The sequence below is a fragment of the Zea mays genome, chromosome 10 (assembly GCF_902167145.1).
Source record: "Zea mays cultivar B73 chromosome 10, Zm-B73-REFERENCE-NAM-5.0, whole genome shotgun sequence".
Classification (NCBI taxonomy): domain Eukaryota; kingdom Viridiplantae; phylum Streptophyta; class Magnoliopsida; order Poales; family Poaceae; genus Zea; species Zea mays.
Genome location: NC_050105.1, coordinates 148,758,062 through 148,781,641, shown reverse-complemented (window position 1 = coordinate 148,781,641; position 23,580 = coordinate 148,758,062). Strand labels below are relative to the sequence as shown.

At 48.2% G+C, this 23,580-nt stretch overlaps 2 protein-coding genes and 1 pseudogene across 2 annotated transcripts; 2 read left to right on the top strand and 1 right to left on the bottom strand.

Annotated features, from left to right (window-relative positions):
• The first annotated feature begins 1,626 nt into the window (after positions 1-1,626).
• LOC103654316 (uncharacterized) lies at positions 1,627-6,744 on the top strand. The gene is made up of 7 exons (XM_020546120.2): positions 1,627-1,836; positions 1,916-2,018; positions 2,764-2,900; positions 2,972-3,053; positions 3,151-3,277; positions 3,359-3,513; positions 6,180-6,744. Exons 1-7 carry the CDS (start codon positions 1,704-1,706, stop codon positions 6,229-6,231), a joined length of 789 nt encoding a protein of 262 aa, XP_020401709.1. The 5' UTR covers positions 1,627-1,703; the 3' UTR covers positions 6,232-6,744.
• A 1,171-nt stretch (positions 6,745-7,915) lies between these two features.
• Positions 7,916-17,582, top strand: LOC103642952 (probable protein phosphatase 2C 45; annotated as a pseudogene).
• LOC103642150 (BTB/POZ and MATH domain-containing protein 4) lies at positions 17,305-18,260 on the bottom strand. The gene has a single exon (XM_008665463.4). It carries the CDS (start codon positions 18,154-18,156, stop codon positions 17,608-17,610), a length of 549 nt encoding a protein of 182 aa, XP_008663685.1. The 5' UTR covers positions 18,157-18,260; the 3' UTR covers positions 17,305-17,607.
• Between the last annotated feature and the right edge of the window lie 5,320 nt (positions 18,261-23,580).

Genomic DNA, 23,580 nt, shown 5'->3' with positions numbered 1-23,580 from the left:
TGCAGACATGGAACAATTTAGCAAATGGGTCTTGGATATCGGCGATGGTGCTCTGCCGGCCGTGACAAGAGGAGACGAGTCCGAACCTACATGGGTTACGATTCCTGAAGATTTGTTGATACACACGGATGGGGATGCCACTGCGTCGCTCATATCCGAGGTCTACCCAAATTTGTTAGAGAGATATATGGACCCTGTATACTTAGCTACACGCGCCATTGTATGTCCTAATAACCTTACAACTGATAAGATAAACGACTACATTGTCTCATTGCTCCCTGGACATGGTGTACAATGCCTTAGCTGTGACACAATCTCAAAGTCATCTGAACGCATACCTGATTTTGACATGTTATATCCTACTGAATTCCTAAACTCTATTAATGCGGCAAATTTCCCCTGCCACAAACTCGTGCTAAAAAGAGGCGTAACAGTGATGCTGCTACGTAACTTGAACCAGACCGCAGGACTTTGTAATGGAACAAGGATGCTTGTAACCGAGATCGGCCATCGTGTTCTTAAATGCGTGGTATTAACACCCTCCGGAGTCGGTGAAGAGGTTTTCATACCAAGGATTGCGCTTAACACTACTGACGTGAAATGGCCCTTCACGCTGCAGAGAAGACAGTTTCCAATACGAATATGCTATGCCATGACGATTAATAAGAGCCAGGGTCAGACCCTCTCAACGGTTGGCCTGTACCTTGACAAACCTGTGTTTACGCATGGCCAGCTTTACGTTGCTGTTTCAAGGGTTACATCTAGAAGTGGTCTAAGAATTTTGATTGAAAATCCTGATGGTTCCTGCGGTTCGCAGACTCGGAATGTTGTTTACCGGGAAGTGTTGCGGGCCGTAGATGCCGACCCCCATCCGACTTCTTAGTTCATCATCGACTCAGACTTGTACATAAGCTATGCGTAAAATAAAAAATGTTATACCAGCAACGTGTTTAGTTTCCATACCTACTCCACTATACGACTATTTCCTTATCAAAAGAAAAAATCACCTCCAGTACCACTCACCTAGCAACCGACTGGCATGAAAACACTATACGTGCCAGCTTTACAAAGGGAAACAGCTATGTCTGCATACTCCAATAAATCTTGTCATATATCATCTGTGCTGGATGCCTACTCAATAATGCTGCACTAACTTTACCTGGCATGTTTCTCCTCTCCTAGATAGTTTTTTTGGTAAACATGTTGTCCTTATCAACATTAGGTGTCACGTTTATTGTTTTATGGTGGTTGCTTTTTTAGCCAGAAATGACTGACCTCTGCTTCATTACTACAGATGGGGGACATACTCATTCCTAGCCTTATGGTTGGAGACTGCTCTCACAGCTTGTGTGTGCGTGTCTCTAGACTTTGGGAGTTCCTTGATCCTCAGGATGACAGTAGGCTCCTCCATACTGATCTTGTTTTGCTTGATGAAGAGGTAGATGCAACCTTAGACTGGTCTAATACTTGCACATGCATAATAACCATCAACTCATAGAGCATGATATACAATGTTCTATGCAATTCTTGCGCGTTGTTTCAAATGTCACCTCCTTTTGCAGGGAAACAGCATTCATGCCCAAATCTATCCTCCGTTATGTCAGCAGTTTAGTGCTCTACTTGATGAGGGAGGGGTATACAACTTGAAGTATTTCTTAGTCAGGAAAGCTAACAGATTCTACAAACCGGTAGAAAACTGCAGCATGATCAGCTTTACAAAGTGGACTACAGTTGAGGTTGTCCTCCAGATCCCCCCTGCTTTTCCAGTTTGCACGTATAACCTCACTCCCATAGAACAGCTACAGCCGCGCGTGGACTACAAGGAATATTTCACTGGTAACTTTCTAGGCATAGTGGTTTACATATTACAAGTAACATAAATACGGTACTCATGCCCTCGCCATGTCTGTGGTAGATGTGCTCGGTGTTGTCAGTGTGATCTCCCATGTTTCGTCGGTACGCACAAGGGGACGACAGGCTGAAGTTATCAAGAGAACAGTCACTATAAGCAATGCAAGGTATCCTATGCATTCCTGCCTGCTATACATTCCTTTTGGTTGCCACTTATGTGTGTGTGGTCCAGTTTTATTTGCCATAACATAGGAAGGAACTTGTGAACAGCCTGCAACTTGAACCACATATTACCATCTGTGTGGGGGCTACCACTTTTTATTCTCTGCGTTAGCAAAATTGTCCATATGTTCAAGGAAATAGATAAAAGAAAATTACATCTAGACACTAAGAACGTCATTAGATCACGCGGGGGTCATTTTGCGTCCAAAAACTTAGCAGGAACATGTTCACAACTCATGCAGGGGTTATGCTGCAAACAGATTGGCCATAGTGGGAAATGAAAAATGTCATCTTCCTTGTAGACCAAAACTGGTTCTAAACTACCTATGTCTCCAACCGACCATACTTCGTTCCAATGTACCTTAGAAGAAACCCTTTTCCCTGCTCATTCAATCCTCCATGCCTAATATTATCCATTGCCGGGACACACTTTCTTTTAGTACGTGGGCCTACCATGCACACTGTGCTCACATAGAAGATTACTAACCGGCTTCAGCTGCCATCGAGCATTTAAACAAGCAGCAATTTTGATGCCTAGCATTTAGTGTTCTATGTACCTCGCTCATAGTTTGCAATATGAAATAGCGCTCTAGATATACAGTTTAGGGCTTTTGTTTCTTTGCCGTGTCCACACCTAGCACGATACGATGAGCAATGTGTTTGTGGATTTACTGTTCTCCACTCAACCAGGGATACTGGGCCTACTGTTGATGTCGTGCTTTGGGGCGAGCGGGCCACAGCTTTCCCAGCTGAACAGGTGCACAGGGACAGTGGCTCCTCGCCACAGATCATAATATTTGTTGGCACTCTCGTGAGGAGTTACGCTGGTAGGTCTATCACAGCTCTTTTGTTGCACAGCTAATATACATGGCTATCTGACAAATTCCTTTGTTTTTAGATAATGTGTCTTTATCGGGTGGATCATCATGCAAGTGGTACATAAATGCACCGGTCCCAGAAGTAAATGCTCTCAGATCTAGGTAGCTTACTCATCCTATGTTTACATACATACAGTTTTCAGTCATCTTTCTCACCAAATCTGATTACTGCCATTTGTAAACCAACTTGGATAAACAGTGCTGAATCAAACCACCGCCCTGTCATTTGGGATCAGGGAAAAATGGCTGCTGAGAGTACAGTAGTCGCAGTTCCTGAACACAAGAAACTCAAGGATATTAAGTACCTCCATCCTTTTGAAAATAAGGTCCCTCTACTTGGCTAAACCTTTCAGCCCTAAGATTTATCGCGGGTTCATAACTGTTTACTTCAATTACATTGTTTACAGAAGAAAGAATGGCTTGTCATAGTAAAGGTGCTAAAAATTGATAGATCGTGGTGGTACAACGCATGCAAAAAATGCCTTAGGACAACCAAACCACATGGTGACACATACAAGTGCACCAATAATTCCTGTGACACCATCGGATCGCCTACCCCAAGGTCAGCTCTTATATGTCTCTCCATGTTTTTTAAGGTCCTGCTAGACATCTTCTGTTTTTATCTAAATATGTTGACTCATATGTGTTCCAGTTTAAACACACTGTGAGCATGATAGACACAGACCAGCTCTACCCCTTTCAGTTGCATATTGCAGTTTGCAAGGGAACAATAAAGAAAAGTAAAAAAAATCACCGTAGACATTTCCTATCTGTCTTTGATTCTTGAACCCATTAGTTTTGACAATGCAAAGATTCATAGATACCCAGCTGCTGTCTGAGATGTAAATACGCCCTAGAAATTTGTTTGAGGTATGCACAACATTGAAACATGGGAAACATCCCAGTGCAAGGCTTGTTTACCAAACGAGTAAATAGTACATATGGCTGCTTGAGTTGCAGCTATTGCCACAAGAGTTACTATGATGGAGGGTAGCCAGTATATGGCCTCTGTAGTTAGAGTACCTCAACTTTAGTGTACTTTAGTACGCAAAGTATTAACATTCTGTAGCAGTGGTCGGATAAGCCTATGTCAGTTTGTGCATAGTGTGCTTCTTTTTGTGAAATAGCTGAAAGAAACCTTGTGAAAACAGAGCATGGCAACTAGAGGACATATTTAGTGTCTCGGCCAAAACCTAGATCTAAATTGAACTAAGGCTTTCATTGTCTACAGATTCCATGTTTAGTGATGTCTACCAATCAAACCACTCTCTGCAGGTACAAGATATGCCTCACCGCTGAAGACGACACTGACACCGCTGAGTTTGTCTTTTTTGGACGGATGGCACAACGCCTCATTAAAAAAAATGTGGACACCCTCATATCAACTAATCCGCCTGGGTTCATTCCAAACGAAATTACAAACCTACTGGAGAAGTCTTTCGAGTGGAATGTTAGCTTCACCGAAAGCACAATTATTTATGGCAGTGTTTCCTTTCAAGTGAATGCTATAAATGCAGAAATGGATGGTGGCAGCACACTTCCAACTACACCGGCCTCACAGCCATCATCGACCATACTATCTCAAGGTAAAGCTTATCGTGTTTGTTTAGTCGAGCTATGTACATTAGTTTGTGCCAAGTTAGGAATGAAAATTATGGCTCGTTTTCTCTGCTTGTTTATTTGATGTTCCACTCCATTCAATTTGTGTATGTCGGGTCACCTAGGGCTAAAATGACACAGACTGCAGCATCTGCCCAATAGACAGGCTGCAGAATTCTCACCTGAAACTAGCCTCATTGAAACTCAAATGGTCAAATCGAGAATGATTAGTACACATGAAAAAAACGACTAAACTCATACACTTCAGCTCTTTATGGCTATAACCTGCTTTTTGGACTACTTGCTAACTCTGCAGCAGGGCAAGGATCAGGTGTCACACAAAACAAGGGGGCTGCCTTCATCCGCGAGCCGTCGCTAACACCGGAGAGTCGCAAAGTTTCGTCTAGCGCCAAGGTGCGCTGTTGTACTCAGTGGGAAAAAATAGCTATCTACAATATAAAGCCTCATTCTCCTTCTGTATACACTGAGAAACAAGCTCTACACATGTCTTTTATTTGCATTGTATGATATAGACAACCCCACATCAGGGAGACAACCTACTGCTAGGAAAAGAAATTATCCCTGCTTCGCCTAACGTGCAGACGCCATCAGAAGCCCACAACACCCCTGGTGCCAACACTCTCCGCCTGGTATGAACTCCATGTCACAGTCATCAATATTAGTAGCCTATCCTCAGTATTTGTATCTTGTCCTCTTGCTGAGTTAACATGAAAAAACATTTTCCGGTGCTGCGTATGCTTACAAGCAGCTTCCATTTCCTCAACAAAATGTCTAAATATGCTTCATCTATGCATCCATTTACCTTAGCATGCATGTTATGCCCTCTACATTGTTCCAGCTGCCTCTAAAACTGGCAAATTCGCAGGGTGACGCTTACAGTGTGCTAGATGGATCTACAAACAAACCTGACAAAAGTGTTACCGGAAAAAGGTTAGATTCGTGCCAAGAAAATTGCCCACACTATTATTCCCATATAATGACATCACTCTTACATACATGACATGGGAACAAAATTTACAAAGGTCTCGCACATCGCCTTCCAACAAGCCTGCCAAGAAACTTTTTAGAGATGAAGTCATAACCGATGACGACGCTGCTGGTTCCACAGACGTTGATGCTAAGTAATGGTATGTCCAATTCTTCCCTACAATTGATAAGCTATATGCTTCTAAGCATTCCAATTGTATGTAGTATAAGGTAGTGGCCACTAGGTACATCAAAATCCAAATGATCAGTAGTAACGACTTTTACCCAACTAAAACACTATGATACATAGGAACAACATTCAAAGCATCCTCTGAGGTCATCACATATTTCAAACAAAGCATTCTAAAACTAACAATAGGTCAATATGGGGTCCATTGAACTAATAAATTAACAAAATAGAAAGTGATGTTACCTTCTACCAATACAGATCAAAATAGAAATTAGCAAGTTTTTAGGAAAGATGTCAATAACAAGTCAACAAATCGATAGTCAAATGATTTCAAATGTATTCCCTTCATAACTTCTTTAGTCGAAATCTCCAAAAAAAAATTATACATTATATTTGAGATTGAAGTGCTTGCCAAAACTTCTTAGTTGACTGCTACCCTTTTTTAGTTGCAGTGCTTCTGGACACGAGCACCACCAGCAATGGAAGCTCGCTTTTGGGAACTGAGGCTCGCTTTTGGGAACTGTCCCAGTTCGTCTAGGTTACTCTTAGAACTTGCCTCCCTGTTGTGCAAGGAGTACCGTTCTATGCTTGTAAGATATGAGCACCGCTATGATGTGTGCTTTGTTGCAAGATATGCCTTTTGGTGCTTCTAGGGTAGTGACTGGTTATATCTAGGCTATGCGTGCACTCTTGCGAGGAGCATACTCGTGATATGTAAAGCATGCCTATGTAGTCTAGGCTTGAACAAACCAGACACATTGCTTCCCTTGGTACTTCTACTATTTGGCTTTGTCGTATTATGCTGCTATGTGCTATCTATTTGCCGTTCCACTCACTTTAACATATAATTGTTATGTGGTCACCAATCAGACGCGTCTGTTCCAGGTTTTTGTTTAGTTCAGGTTTTTGTTTAGTTTCTATTGAAATTTTGCTTCTTCATTGGTGAATGTGGAGCCTGGCAAGAATGAGAAAGGTTTTACTATTTATCAGCAGATGTTGTAGTTATGTGATTATGCTGTTGTATATGGCTTCGGTTTACCTGCTGCAGAAAGGTTCGTGTTACCTATTTCTCATTTTATTGGCCATGCTTACTGATTAGTACACTTCACTATTTATCGTCCTTCAGGTTCTCATTACTTGTGTTATTTGTCAGGTGTTCCTAGAAAGCTCTAAGAGGCTTCAGTTTACCTGCTGCAGAAAGATTTCCTTAAGCAGGTTTTGGTCATAACTTTTATTTTATATTGTTTGCCTTAGCTGCTACTAGGAATTTGGAGCTGCTTGCTCACCTTATTGTGTGTGTGTATAACCTCTTATTAGGAATCGGTCAAATCACGACATCCCCAGCTTCGCTATGAATCAAAACTCTACATGCTTTTGCATGGTGCTCTTGCAAGACGTTTTGCTACATTATTCAACTAGGTTGCATCTTTGTACATCTGACAATTTATTCAGTACTGAAGTATTATGTTAGCATCATTAGTCATGACGTTCTGAGACTTAGTCTCTGTTTCAATAACTTACAGTGAGCTTCTTACTGGTATGGTGCCTTATACTCATCTGAGAGCAGAGGCACAGGTATTTAATTGTTCTTTTATGTTCTTTGTTGGTTGATTAAAGTGTTCTATTTTTTAATGCAATTTTGATGTAAAAGTTCATCTAATTGATTACGAGCGACTATCTTTCTATAATATAGTTATTCCATGATGCCTAGCAGGAAAGGTCATAATTTGTTGGACATTCAGCTGCAGTTAGAAATTTAATTATTGTGGCTATTACAACCAGACTTATTGCAGTATGTTGAAATTTGATTTACTATGGAACTTTTTAAATATTTAGATTCAGGTGTTTTTTACTTGGGTTTATGCATTTATTAGTTCTATACATATGTTCATATTCACCATATTTAACATGAAAAATCCATTTTTTTTCTCTAGACGTGACCATTTGCCATATTTTTAGCCACACACTGTTATTGAAATGACTTATACTGAACAACAACTTACAGCAGCAATTATTTCTCAAGCATTGTTCACTGGAAGTCAAAAATGATAATCCAAAAAGACTGGCAGCAAGGTTGCACGGCAGTAGCAGCCCTGATAGTGAGAAATAATCCTTTTGTAGCCAATGCTGCTGATCGCCGAACAAAGACAAATTAACTTCGTTCGATTTCCTTTCCTGTATGCAGGTGATGGTCTATGGTAAGCAACGAGGATGTGCTGTCATTCTGTAAATAATCAAGAGGCTGGCCACCGAGGCTGCAGAGCGGGACAGTTGAATAAACATGACCAGGAAAAAGTAAGCTTAAAGTTTATGTAGATTCTTATAACGACTAGGTGTTTGAATTCCTAAGATTAAAGTTTGTGTAGGTTCTTCTTTGTAATTAGATCTCTTGATGGCAAATCTTGTCTAATGTAAGACCTCTCCCGCCAGATATTTAGTCTCTTCATAGCAAATCTTGTCTAATGTTCATGCCCGTCTCTATCTGATCAAGCGTTATGATATGATCCCATGCGTGGTACTGTGTTCTTTAGAGATATACTTAATTATGTTTCTCTTGCATTTCATATTGCTTTGTCTAATTGTTACCGCAGATTAAGATTTTATTATAGTTCCAATTTGATATGCCTTATCATAACTATGGTTACTGTAGGGCGCACGAAGTGCGCCTCCTGATCTAGTAGTTTTGAAAATGAATATGCTTGGGCTGCAGCTAGCTAAACCGCAAGATTCCTCTGTGCTTACGAAAGCGTCGGGAGAGACTTGGAAGAGAATTCCAGCGCAAGTCCTGTCCACTGGCTGGCCCTGCACGATCCCACCTCCTTGGAGGTTCAACACTCTCGTGGTGACTTGAAGCCAGAGAGCATGTGCAAGCACTTTAGTTTAGGCTGTGAAAATTTATCAAACTTTAGGGCCATTTTGCAATGCCCTTTTGGTGTTTTTTCCATCTAAAAATACATCGTACAATTTCACATATTCGCTTTGGTGTTTTTTCCATCTAAAAGTACATCGTACGATTTCACGTATTCGCTTTGGCGTTTTTTTTTTCCATCTAAAAATACATCGTGCAATTTCACATGTTCGCCTATTTTGCATAACGCAGTCCAAGCATTAATCTAAATCCAACAATAAAAAATATATGGAGTACAACCCACAAAAAACATCGAGCAGTTTATTTTCTAAATAAAAGTTTCTTAATACATGAAGTTTACCTTTGCCAGATAGGAGGCCTGAATCTGACGAGGGAGCGCCAACCCTGCTCTGAATCCTTGAAACCCATTCCTCTCGAGCGGCTTCCGACCCTGCTCAACCCAAAATCCCCAAAACCTGGACGTGCTGGAGGGCCGATCTGTGGCTAAAGTCGCTATAGGTATTCTTTCATGTCCTTTTCCGCTAACATTAGTTGCTAAATTATGTGAACACAACACAATCATGAGAGCTTGAACTTGCATGTTTGTGTTACTGCAGATGATGCTTATAAAAGCACCGACAGTGAATTCTTAGAATCTGACAGTAGTCAAAATCAATGTGGGTAAACTGCATCAATTGTTGTACTTGTTGGTGACCGTCTTTTTGTCGCAAATGTTGGTGACTCTAGGGCTATAATATGCAGGGAAGGAAATGGTAATGAAGACTTCACGTGCCTGTTCTTTGAACCCCCTTGTTACTTTTACGTAATATAGTTACCTAGGACAATTTGCTTTCGTCTAAAACTTCTTTACTGACAATTGAACACAGAAACAGGGTACAATCTGCAGTGATTTTCCATCAATTTACTACAATTACAGTAATGCATTGCATTATGGTTTTAAGTTTTACGACGCTCTTGATGTTGACTATTAGTATCTGTCCTTGTTAAGTCTCTTCATGATTTAGAAAAAAGGATGATGTTAGAATGTATACCCTTTGCTTCATTCATTGCTTAATGCATGCTTGTAGAGTCTATGTGATACCACAATATGATGGTTTTTGAGACATTTCGCGAAGTCTGTATTTTACCCTTGCTTTGTCTTATCTTGCTAAAACACATGGTTTCTTCCAATTTTTTTAGATATTGTTAAGGTCTGAATTCTGCCCTTGTTTACCTTGCCCTGCTAAGCTAGGAGTTGAGTCTACCATTGAGATTTCAGCGTTTGTAACACCATTAAATCACTTCCTATCTTGATGTGTTCTGCTTGATTTGCAGCTATTGTTGTTTCAAAAGATCACAAACTTGATCAAACTGATGAGCGGCAGACGCGGCACCGTATTGAAGATGATGGAGGTTTTGCGATGTGGGAAGGTACGCCAGTCATTGTATTGTCTTCAAGTTCTATGGAATATGATTCTTCTCCTAATATCCATCCTTTGTTCTATAGGAACATGGCATGTTGGTGGTGTACTTGCTGTTTCTCGTGCTTTTGGTGACAAACTCTTAAAGCAATACATAGTTGTGGATCCAGAGATCCGAGTACGTAATCTTGGACATCAATTATTTTTTTACTTTCCTCCAAAATGTGTATTGCCCTGCTTGGGATTTTCTTGTGATAGGAGAGCTATAATAGTAGGAAGTGTGGCCACCTTGGTGTTTGGTGGTAAATGTTAGCTTGAATGATTTCCATCAATTTTGACCTTCGAGGTCACACAAACCTGCAATAGAGTTCATGGTCTAACACAAAGAACTATTGCTTTCAAGGGTTTCCCTTTCTCAGTTGTGTTCAGTAGGTCTGTCCATCCAGGGCTCCCATGGCGAGCGAGTGCCCCCTCCCCGCCATTGCAGCCGACCCCCCCACCTCAACCCAGCTCCCCACCTCTCTCCACCGCAGATCGATAGATCAACCCGCTACCTCCCTCCCAAGCCCTGTTTCGCCTCGGCCGACGCGCTCTCCTACCGCGCCCCCGCCCTGTCTACCTCCGCCTCCGCCGCCGGCAGGAACACAGAGGAGATCTCGCCCAGCCTCAGTTATTGTGGTTCCAGAGGCTTACGCTGCTGTCCCCTGCCAACCGGCCACCCCCGCTCCCACCAAACGTGTGCGCTTCGCCATTACTCCTCCCCTGCACTGCATCTCCGCCGCGCCGCGCGCATCTGGCAGCAGACCCACATTCACTGCGGCCCCCCTCTCTGCGACACCCGCGAGCTGCGGCAGGCCTGACCACGTCGCCGTAGATGCACTGGATGGATGGACAACGGTCCGGCGCAAGCGCTCGCATGGTGCCCGCGAGCATTCAAGACGTCCAACCACCAGGCCGTCGCTGCCTTCAAATTCGGCCAGAGACAAATTGCTGGTAAGTCTGAGCGGTAAATGCTTCCGTTGTCTGGGCAGAGGACATCGTGCTTCCTCCTGCAGGGACCCTCTGCGTTGCTTCGGATGCGGAGGCCCCGGCCATAAAGCTCGGCTCTGTCCCAAGGCCAAGACCTCCCAGAATACGACCGCCCCGCAACCGCCTCCCAGACTCCACAGCGACGACTTCCCTCCGCTCGTTCAAGCCACCATGCCTCGACCAGGCGAGCCAGGGACGCGCCCCAGTGAAACTTTCGCCGTCGCTGCTTCCACCGGCGACATGGAGGCAGAGCTAGAGAGGCTCTCGACCCACGCCGTCGTCGCCTGGCTGGGGCGGGACCGACCTGAGGTAAGCGCCGACAGGATGAAGAGGGCGTTCTGCCACCAGTTCTGCGTGCGCCCCGACGACATCTCCGTAGCAAGACATCACCCAGCGGACTTCGTTGTCACCTTCTCCCATCAGCACCACAGGGAGACGGCTTTGGAGCGCAGGGAATTCCTCTCCGGCAACCTCGACATCCGCGTTCGGCGGTGGCTTCCGATGACCCAAGCAGACCCTGTGGACCTCAGGTATCACGTCCGGCTATGCCTGGAGGGGATTCCCCTTCACGCTTGGAACGAGAGCATTGCCAAGCGTGTGGTGGCGAGGGCCTGCGATCTGGACTATGTCGAGCTTCAGTCGCTGAGGAAGGAGGACACGCGCGCCCTCTGTCTCTGGGCCTGGACAGAGGACCCGTCCCGCATTCCTAAGGTAACTTGGCTAACTATCTCCCGCAGATCGTCGTTGGTTCGAGATGGAGCTACTCCACCAGCTCGTCGCTCTGGCTCCCACTTCCGAGTCATCGTCCACCTCGACCTCGTCGAGGATCCACCGGAAAGTGACGGCCGCTGCTCCACCCGCGAGTTCAGGTGGGCGTTGGGCGTTGTTGACGGGGAGCGCACACCTCGGGATCGCCACGACCCGGCTCCGGTCGCCATTGTTGGTCGCCGTGACGAGGACGATGACGACGAAGAGCGTCGCGGTCGCCGCAGCCGTAAAGAGGACTCATGGAGCTCCCGTCTCTTCAGGAGCCTTTCACGCGCTCCCCATAGGGAGCGAGACCGCTCGGAGCCACGCAGGGATCGCCATGGCGACAGAAGATCGACCACCGGCGGCCGCCGGCACCTTACTTGCTCTGTGGATGACAGCTTGCTGCAGCAGAACGGGAGCAAGCTTGTCAGCCTGGACGTCTTCCCCGACCGCGTCGCGCCACGCCAGCCTGTGTGCATAGATGGCTCTGCAACAGGTGGAGGCGGCCGAGAGCAGCGGCATCGCCAAGTCAAAGGCAGGAGACAGAGCATGAGCCCGTCGCCGCGTCCCCGCCAGGACGCCTACCCTAACAGTGGAATGGCCACGGCTGCTCGCGGTCGCAGCCGAGAACGGATGCCTCGCCGACGCCCTGGGAGGCGCGCGCGGTCCGTACCTCGACGTCAACACGGGACCGGTCTGGACTCTACCGCTGAGGGCTCACGCTGTACCTCGGATGCCCGCCGCGACGACCTCGACAGCACGCACCCACCTCCCCCAAGCCCGCCGGCGATTGGCACCACCATGCCGGCGGGGTCGACCACACCCGTGCGCCGCTTCCGCCCAGGTTGCGTCTACCGCAGACGCAGCAGATCGGCGCCGCGCCAGGAGCTGCAAGCGGCAACGTCTTTCATCGACAGCATCTCCGCCCCTGTCGCCCAACCTATATTGCGCCCGCAAGATCAGGGGTATGAGCTCCCCAAGAAGACACAAAAAAGTTTCAAGGGAAGTGCAGGAACTTCTACCCGCAGGAGCGCGAGGCTGGCGACCATCGCTTGGCCGCGTGGAGACATTCAGAGCCGCGCGCGCCAAGTGCTCATGAAGCGGCTTGGAATCCTTCCAGAGTCGGACTCTGATCAGATGCAGAACCGGGCAACTGACGAGGAGCTCAAGCGCTACTTCAGCCTGTTCAATGGCCCGCTGACCCTCCCAGCCACCAAGGCTTTGGTCGCCCTATGCGGATTGGATGACCCTAATGAGGCTGGGCTGCAGTCATCTTGAGCTGCAGAATGATGTTGTGGGAAGCATCTTTTCCATGTTAGGTCTGTTTATTGTCATCTGCTTGGTCTGTGGAAAGTGTGCACACCTCTGCTTGTTCCAGGGGATGCGATTTGCCACTTGTATCACTACATTAGTTCTTGTTAGCTCGCTGGGGCATGAGGTAGCAGCCAGAGGCCTACAGCTACGGACTACCAAAGCAAGCTTTATCTACATATGCGCCTGCAAGTGTGTTCCGCGTGTCCGGCTGGACGGCCACAGACTCCAGTCGTCCATTGCTATCTGCATGTACCCTACTTCAACATATCCAGCGGGTTGCTCCACTACTTCTATGCCAGCAGCGCTCGCTGTGTTTGTGATGTTCACCTTCAGTTCCAGATCCTGCACGCCAGTCCGTATGACGGGCGTTGCAGTTGGGTTTTCTCTGGTACAGGAATGACTCAACGCCACTGCCAAATCCTGAGCTGGAATGTGAGAGGCCTAAATGAAGGGGCGAGAAGGGACACTGTGCATGATCTTGTTCGTGATACAGGTAGCACAATCGTATGTCTCCAAGAAACAAAGCTGTCGATGGTAGACCACCATGTTATCGCACGCACTTTAGGGTCAAAATTCCTCACTAGCTATGTTGCTCGGCCAGCAAACCAAACCAGAGGGGGCATTCTGCTTGCTGTGTCGGAAGACTTCTTCACACTCTCTAACGTATCTACTTCCGACAACGCCATCACAGCCATGATCACCATGAAAGCGGACGGCACAGAGTGGTGGATTACAGTGGTCTACGGGCCCCAATCTGATGTAGACAAGCTCCTGTTTCTTCAGGAATTGAGGGCCCTTGCCTCCCAGGGACACGAGAGGTGGCTGGTCCTTGGGGATTTTAATCTCATTTACCAGGCTTCAGACAAGAACAATCTAAACCTAAACAGGCGCCTCATGGGTTCATTCAAATCCACCATAGATGACATCCACCTTAAGGAACTTCGTCTGAATGGCCGCCAATTCACCTGGAGCAATGGGCAGGCTGAACCAACCATGACAAGAATCGACAGATTCTTCTGCACGCCCGATTGGGAGCTTCTCTTCCCAACCTGCCACATCCACTCCCTACCCTCCCTCATGTCGGACCACACCCCTCTGCTCTTGCAAGGAGAGATAATGCGCAAAACAAACAGTTCCTTCCGCTTCGAGAACTTTTGGACACGCATTGACGGATTCAAAGAAGCGGTTTATTCGGCCTGGAATAAGCCGTTACCCTCTGTCCAGCAACCACTCTTGCGCCTGCACATCAAACTGGCACGAACGGCCAAGGCCATCAAAGCTTGGAGGAGAGTGAAAGTAGGAGACACGAAACTTCAGCTGGCCATAGTCAAGGAAGTGATTCTTCGCTTAGAAACTGCTCAGGAAGCGCGCACTCTATCTCTTGTCGAACTGAACCTCCTCAGAAGATTGAAAGCTAAATCCTTGGGGCTAGCACTCGTTGAGAAATCACGAATCAGACAAAGGTCCCGCTTGACCGCCATCCGCCTTGGGGATGCCAACTCAAGATTTTTCCATCTCAGGGCATGCTCTAGAGCAAGGAAGAACTTCATCCAAGCCTTGCAAACTGAGACTGGCTTGGTCGTCACACAGGAAGGAAAGGAGAAGGTCATCACTGACCACTTCATGCAGCATTTGGGCACAACGGCCCCTAGAGCAAGGACGTTCGACTGGAATTCGCTAGGCTACCACCATATTGATCTTTCCTCCCTGGAAGCTCCTTTCTCCCAGGAAGAAATTAAAGAGACTATCCTCTCAATGCCTCGCGACAAGGCGCCAGGCCCGGACGGGTTCACAGGTACCTTCTACAGGGCGTGCTGGGACATCATTAAGGACGATTTAACAGCAGCGTTTAACCAGCTCCACAATTTAAATGGGCAAGGATTCAAACTTCTGAATGCAGGCAACATCGTTCTCATCCCCAAAAAAAAGGATGCTTTGCGGGTGAGCGACTTCCGCCCCATCAGCCTCATACACAGTGTCGCCAAAATTTTCTCAAAATTATTGGCCAACAGACTTGCGCCCCACCTAGACGATCTTGTTTCAAAGTGTCAAAGTGCCTTCATTCGGAAGAGATGCATCCAGGATAACTTCTTATACGTGCAAAATATTGTCAGGCAATTCCAAAAGAACAAAACACCAGCACTATTCCTAAAGCTAGACATCCAGAAAGCGTTCGACACGATAAATTGGAGCTACCTTTTAGAATATCTACAAGCTCGCGGATTTGGTCACCGTTGGCGCGAATGGATTACCATCCTTTTTAGCACGGCGAGTTCCAGAGCCCTGATAAATGGTGTTCAAGGAGAAAGCTTCGACCACAGGCGTGGGGTGAGACAAGGGGACCCCCTCTCTCCCATGCTGTTCATCCTTGCCTTTGACCCACTGCAAAGGATTTTAGACCTTGCTTCAGAGCATGGTGTCCTCACACCTCTCCCTCTTGCTGCAGCTAAGCTCAGAACCTCCCTCTATGCTGATGACGCGGCTATCTTCATCAATCCAACCCGTAATGACCTGCAAGCGGTCAGACAGATCCTCAATGCGTTCGGAGCTGCAACGGGTCTAGCAACAAATTTTGAGAAAAGCTCCATCCACCCCATCCGTTGTGAAAATGTAGATTTGTCCAACATCCTCCAGCCGTTCCCGGGATGCTGCAAAACCTTCCCTTGCCAATACCTCGGCCTTCAACTCCACACCCGCCCTCTACAAAAAATTCATGTCCAACCACTAGTGGAGAAGATCGGACAGCGTCTTGCCGGATGGAAAGGTCCACTGCTTAACCGCGCAGGACGCCTCACCCTTATATCTTCAGTGCTCTCCTCCATGCCGATCTACCACCTAACCATATTCCCCCTTGCGAAATGGGCCACAAAGCAAATTGATAAGATTCGACGCTCTTTCCTATGGAAAGGCGAGGATAACGCGCACGGGGGGCATTGCCTTGTTAATTGGAAAACGGTGGCTAGACCAAAGGACCTAGGAGGTCTAGGGGTGCTAGATCTTGAGAAATTCAGTCGTGCCCTCCGGCTCCGTTGGCTTTGGCAAGAATGGACAGACAGCTCAAAACCTTGGGAGGGGCTCCAGGTCCCTTGCAACAAGCTTGATCGCCTGCTGTTTCAGGCATCCACCACGGTGGTGATTGGGAATGGCATCAAAGCGAAGTTCTGGCACCATGGCTGGCTGGATGGGGAGGCTCCACGCAACCTGGCACCTCACCTCTACAAGCTGATCAGAAGGAAGAATAAATCTGTGGCCCAAGAACTGACTAACAGTGCTTGGATTCAGTCTCTGAGAAGGAAAATCACAACCACCACGCAACTTGAGGAATTTGTCTACCTCTGGACTAGGATCCGTCAGGTGAGCTTGCAGCCGGATGTAGAGGACACTTTAGTCTGGAAATGGACACAGCACGGTCTCTACTCCTCCAACTCAGCCTACAGAGCCCAATTCTTGGGATCCTATATCAACCACAAGATCAGCCTCATTTGGCGGGCTAGAACAGAGAACAAATGTAAATTCTTCGCTTGGGTGCTCATCCAAAATAAACTCCTCACTGCAGACAACCTAGTACGTCGTGGATGGCCACACCACCCATCTTGCGCCCTATGCAATGGACCTATAGAATCAGGACTCCATCTATGCCTAACCTGCCCCTTCGCTCATGAGGTCTGGAACACAGTTCTTGCTTGGGAAAGCTTTTCCCTGCCGCAACATGTGGTTTGGAGCAACATCTCCAGCATTAGCGAGTGGTGGGAGAAGACGGAGACTCTCTTTCCGCAGGATCGCAAAAGAGAGTTCAATGGCCTCGTCATCTACACTATGTGGAACCTTTGGAAGGAGCGCAACCGAAGAATCTTTGAGCATTGCTCGCTGCCACCGCTCCAGATCGCAGAGAGAGTAAGAGAGTGTGTCTTGCTCTATAAAAGGGCGTCCAACCGCCTTGGCTTGTACTAGGGTTGTCTGTCGTGTTCCTTCTTAGGTGCCCAATCCTATGGCCTGGGGGTTGCCGCCCCTATGTACTCTAACTTTTTTCCTCTCTCTCTTAATTGAAAGGCAGAGCTCCTGCCACTTTGTTCAAAAAAAAAATTTTAATTGAATCCATTTGAAAATTCGGTGATGTGTTTTCTAATGCGTTGTGGGTCATAGGAGGAAGTTGTCGATGGCACACTCGAGTTTCTCATCCTTGCAAGTGATGGGTTGTGGTCTCTAATGAGGTAATTATAGGAAATGCAGAGCTTCAGAATATTTTGACAGTCCCTTGCTGCACTCTTTGTGCTCAGTACCACCTGTTTACAATGTTTGCCATGCAGGAAGCTGTCGCGAATCGCGATGACCAGATCCATTCGGGACCCATAAGAGGCTGTGAACAAGCTCCTGCAAGAGGCCTACAAGTCGGTTTTCTTTTCTTTTCTTTTTTTTTATTTTCGGCCTTGCTGATGATACACCTGCGCAGCTGCGCTCGTTGCATAGTAGAGGTTAGAGGAAGAGGAGCATAGCACAGTGCACAGCAGCATGGCTTCCTCAGTCGACGTCGGACATGGCGTCCTCCGAACGGCCGCCGTCTACCGCAAGTCGGTCGAAATCGTGGTGCAGCTCCGAGGCCGCCGCCGGCAGCGGCGGCAGGCCGGGCCTCTCGACGGCGCCGATGATACACTTGATGGTGAAGCAGTCGTCCCGCAGGTACGGAGACGCCTCGAACCTCTGGTGCTCCATGAAGCGGCCGATACCTCTGTAGTCGCCGCCCGCCGAATGTCTGAACGTGGCGACCTTGGGGGCCTTGGAGGCCTCCGACGCCGGCGCGGCGCCACTCGGGTCGACGAGGCTGAAGCCGTAGAGCACCGTGACGTCTCCGGCGCCGCCGCTGCCGATGAGCCTGACGAAGATAGAGATGTGGCCCCTCGCGTCCTGGTCGTCGCCGTCCGGGTAGAACACGACGGACCAGCGGTGGCCGGCCGCGTCGAACGCCTGCGACTCGATGGACCTGCCGACGCCGATGCCCCTGGTGTGGGTGTAGCCTCTCACCGTGAACAGGTGGGAGCACACCGTGACCTCGCTGGACGACGTCGTCATGGACGGATGTCTGGTGCTTTGGAGGCGTGGAGATGGAATGGAATGCCGCGCTAATTCTTTCCTGTCCAGCTCGCTTTATGGCAGAGACACAAGCGTTTGCGGGTGGGGTAGAGTTTGGTTTAGTTTATGATTCCCGCTTTCATTTTAATTTCTTCAACTTTGTGTAGCAGGTACCTAAAGCCACAGGCGTCCACGTCAACTAAGGTGGCCATGGTCAGTCAATCAGAAGAATTATTGCTTGAAACTTCCAAGAAATTGCGTTTCAATTGGGCTCAATGGAAACAACGGGGAGCCAAAAAAAACCCTCAAAACAGCGGGCAACGGCTAAACAACTGGCCGAAGAGGTCGGCGTAGGGATGGCAATCGGGAGGGTAGTATACAGATATATAGTTCGCGAATTTATACCCGCGAGACAAAACTTAATCTATACTTGTACCCATAAACGTTCGTGGATATGGATCTGTATCCATACCAATACCCGCCAGGTATCCGCTATCCAGTGGATACCCGTTACCCGCTCGCCCACTACAATTTTAGTATTAAACACCAAACAACAATTTTATTACATTTCAAAATAATTATCATTCCAATAGCATTAAATGACAATTTTAGCACCAAACAACATGTTATGGATAAAAATTGAAAAATAAGAATTTATGATAATATATAAATCCGAATGGCCCACATGTTAGATATCCATTGGGTAACGGGTATGGATACTGGATATCGGGTATGGATACTGGATATCCATACCCGCGAAAAAAATATCCACGGATACCTTATTATATCCATAACCGTACCCGCGGATATCAAATTCCACCATACCCATATCCAATGGATAATTCCGCGGTTAATTACCCATATCTGTACTGAAAGTCGCCTAGAGGGGGATGAATAGGCGAAATCTGAAAATTATAAACTTAAGCACACACTACAACTCTACAAGCCGAGGTTAGCGTTAGAAATAAAATCGAGTCCGAAAAGAGAGGGCGAAAACAAATCACAAGCAAATGAAGAGAGTGACACGGTGATTTGTTTTACCGAGGTTTGGTTCTTACAAACCTACTCCCCGTTGAGGTGGTCACAAAGACCGAGTCTCTTTCAACCCTTTCCCTCTCTCAAACGGTCACCTAGACCGAGTGAGCTTTTCTCCTTAATCAACGGCTCACTTAGACCCCTCACAAGGACCACCACAACTTGGTGTCTCTTGCGTTGATTACAAGTTGCTTGAGAACAAGAAAGAGGAAGAAGAAAAGCGATCCAAGTGCAAGAGCTCAAAGAACACGAGCAAAACTATCTCTCTAGTCACTAATTGCTTTGAGTGGAATTTAGGACTTGGAGAGGCTTTGATTCAATCTATTTGTGTCTTGTATTGAATGCACTAGCTCTTGTATTGAATGTGTTGGCTGAAAACTTGGATGCCTTGAAGTGTGGTGGTTGGGGGGTATTTATAGCCCCAACCACCAAAGTGGTCGTTGGGGATGGCTGCTGTCGACGGGTGCACCGGACAGTCCGCTGCGCCACCGGACACTGTCCGGTGTGCCAGCCACGTCACCCAACCGTTAGGGTTCGACCGTTGGAGCTTCTGACAACTGGGCCACCGGACAGTCCGGTGGTGCACCGGACAGTCACTGTTCACTGTCCGGTGCACCTTCTGGCGCCTGCTCTGACTCTGTGCGCGTAGTCTGCACTGTTCACTGTTCACTTTTGCAGACGACCGTTGGCGCTGTAGCTGTTACTTCGCATGGCACACCGGACAGTCCGGTGCTACACCGGACAATCCGGTGAATTATAGCGGAGAATATTTTCCAGAAACCCGAAGCTGAGGAGTTCAGAGTGATTCTCCCTGGTGCACCGGACACTGTCCGATGGCACACCGGACAGTCTGGTGCGCCAGACCAGGGCAGCCTTCGGTATTCTTTGCTCCTTTGTTTTGAACCCTTTTCTTTTAACTTTGTATTGGTTTGTTGTGAACCTTTGGCACCTTTAGAACATATATTCTAGAGCAAACTAGTTAGTCCAATTGTTTGTGTTGGACAATTCAACCATCAAAATCATTTAGGAAAAGGTTTGAGCCTATTTCCCTTTCAATCTCCCCTTTTTGGTGATTGATGCCAACACAAACCAAAGCAAATATATAAGTGCAGAATTGAACTAGTTTGCATAAGGTAAGTGCAAAGGTTGCTTGGAGTGAAACCAATATAATTATTTCTACTAGATATGCATGGATTGTTTTCTTCTTATTTAAAATTTTGGACCACGCTTGCACCACTAGTTTTGTTTTTGCAAATTCTTTGTAAAATTCTTTTCATAAACCTTTTGCAAATAGTCAAAGGTATATGAATGATATTTAAGGAAGCATTTTCAAGATTTGAAATTTTCTCCCCCTATTTCAAATGCTTTTCCTTTGACTAAACAAAACTCCCCCTCATTGAAATTCTCCTCTTAGTGTTCAAGAGGGTTTTACCAATTGAGATAGAATTTCTTAAAAAAACTAATTTCAAAGATACTAATTGAAACACATTTAAAAGCTTAAACTTCGAAATTTTTTGAATTTGGCATGGTGGTGCGGTCCTTTTGCTTTGGGCTAATATTTTCTCCCCCTTTGGCATGAATCGCCAAAAACGAATACTTCGAGTGAAATATGAGCCCTTAGTAAAAATTTTCTCCCCCTTTGGTAAACAAATAAATATGAGTGAAGATTATACCAATGTGGAGATATAGAGGAATACCGGCAAAGAGTAAATAATACCGATGGAGTTGAGTGGAAGCGTCGTCTTTGCCGAATACTCCATTTCCCTTTCAATTCTATGACTAAGCATGAGAATACACTTGAAAACCCATTAGTCATAGACATAAAAGAGATATGATCAAAGGTATATAAATGAGCTATGTGTGCAAAGTATCAATCAAAGTTTCGAGAATCAAGAATGTTTAGCTCATTCCTAAGTTTGGTAAAGGTTTTCTCATCTAATGGTTTGGTAAAGATATCGTTTAATTGTTCTTTGGTGTTAATATAGGCTATCTCGATATCCCCCTTTGTTGGTGATCTCTCAAAAAGTGATACCGAATGGCTATGTGCTTAGTGCGGTTGTGCTCAATGGTATTATCCGCCATGCGGATTGCACTCTCATTATCACATAGGAGAGGAACTTTGGTTAATTTGTAACCATAGTCCCTAAGGGTTTGCCTCATCCAAAGTAATTGCGCGCTAAGCCTCCAAGCGAGTGCTAACACTCCCTTGCAAAAAAGGCTGGTCCCCTTGCAAAAAAGTGCGACGAAAGCCTCCAAGCGAGTGCTAACACTCCCTTCGAGGCTCGGGGGCTACTATCGGGGACCATAATTAGGGGTACCCTCAAGACGCCTAATTCTCAGCTGGTAACCCCCATCAGCATAAAGTTGCAGAGGCCTGATGGGTGCGATTAAGTCAGGGATCAGTCCGTACGAGCGACTCGATCACGCCTCGCCCGAGCCTAGCCTCGGGCAAGGGCAGCCGACCCCGAGGGGTTTCCGTCTCGCCCGAGGCCCCCCTTTTTAACGGCGGACACATCTCCGGCTCGCCCGAGGCCTTGCCTTCGCTAAGAAGCAACCCTGACTAAATCGCCGCACCAACCGACCAAGTTGCAGGAGCATTTAACGCGAAGGCCCTGCCAAAGGCGCCATAAGAAACTCCGCTCCGCCCGACCCAGGGCTCGGACTCGGGCTAAGCCCCGGAAGACAGCGAACTCCGCTCCGCCCGACCCAGGGCTCGGACTTGGGCTAAGCCCCGGAAGACGGCGAACTCCGCTCCGCCCGACCCAGGGCTCGGACTCGGGCTAAGCCCTGGAAGACGGCGAACTCCGCTCCGCCCGACCCACGGCTCGGACTCGGGCTAAGCCCTGGAAGACGGCGAACTCCGCTCCGCCCGACCCAGGGCTCGGAATCGGGCTAAGCCCCGGAAGACGGCGAACTCCGCTCCGCCCGACCCAGGGCTCGGACTTGGGCTAAGCCCCAGAAGACGACGAACTCCGCTCCGCCCGACCCAGGGCTCGGACTTGGGCTAAGCCCCAGAAGACGACGAACTCCGCTTCGCCCGGCCCCAGGGCTCGGACTCCGCCCTGGCCTCTGCCGAACGACCTTCGCCTCGCCCGACCCAGGAGCTCAGGCTCGGCCTCGGCCACGGAAGACAGACTCGACCTCGGCTTCGGAGGAGCCACCACGTCGCCCGACCTAGGGCACAGGCCCGCCACGTCAACAGGAAGCGCCATCATCACCCTACCCCGAGCCGACTCGGGCCGCAGAGAACAAGACCGGTGTCCCATCTGGCCAGCTCCGCCAGATAGGCAATGATGGCGCCCTGCTAGCCCTGTGACGACGGCGGCTCTCAGCTCCCTTACGGAAGCAGGGGGACGTCAGCAAGGATTCAACCGCTTCGACAGCTGTCCCTCCACCAGGCTCCGTTGCTCCTCCGACAGCCACGACATCACGCCAGCTGGGTGCCAAGATCTCTCCGGCTGCCACATTGGCATGTACTTAGGGCGCTAGCTCTCCCTCCGCTAGACACGTAGCACTCTGCTACACCCCCATTGTACATCTGGATCCTCTCCTTACGCCTATAAAAGGAAGGACCAGGGCCTTCTTAGAGGAGGTTGGCCGCGCGGGGACGAGGACGGGGCAGGCGCTCTCTTGGGGCCGCTCGCTTCTCTCACCCGCGTGGACGCTTGTAACCCCCTACTGCAAGCGCACCCGACCTGGGCGCGGGACGAACACGAAGGCCGCGGGATTTCCACCTCTCTCACGCCCGTCTCCGGCCGCCTTGCTTCCCCCCTTCGCGCTCGCCCACGCGCTCGACCCATCTGGGCTGGGGCACGCGGCACACTCACTCGTCGGCTCAGGGACCCCCCGGTCTCGAAACGCCGACAGTTGGCGCGCCAGGTAGGGGCCTGCTGCGTGTTGACGAACAGCTTCCCGTCAAGCTCCAGATGGGCAGTCTCCAACAACCTCTCCAACCCGGGACGGTGCTCCGTTTCGGGAGTCTCGAGTTCATGTCCCTCGACGGCAGCTACGACATGATACTCCTTCCACCGCCGCGCGACAACGACAATGGCGGTCGACAACCCGCCCGCCGGCGGCGAAATCGACGACATCTTCTCCGCGTGGTGGAAGAACGACATTCGAGCTCGCTTCGTCCTCTCCCCCGCCAACGGAGGAGAAGGCGGGGCAACCAAGGCCAGGCGGGAGGCCGCGCTTCGTCGGGCATCGACCTCGCGTTTGAGATGAAGGCGAGCGTCGTCCCCCCGCGACACGCCAATCCCGAGCAAGTGGACGACGCCAGCACGCTCGCGGAAAGCTTGCAGGACGTCGCCCTCGTACCTTGGACGACGACACGATCAGCCCCCAACGTGACTACGTCGCTCCTCGTCGACCAAAAGGTACTGACTGATT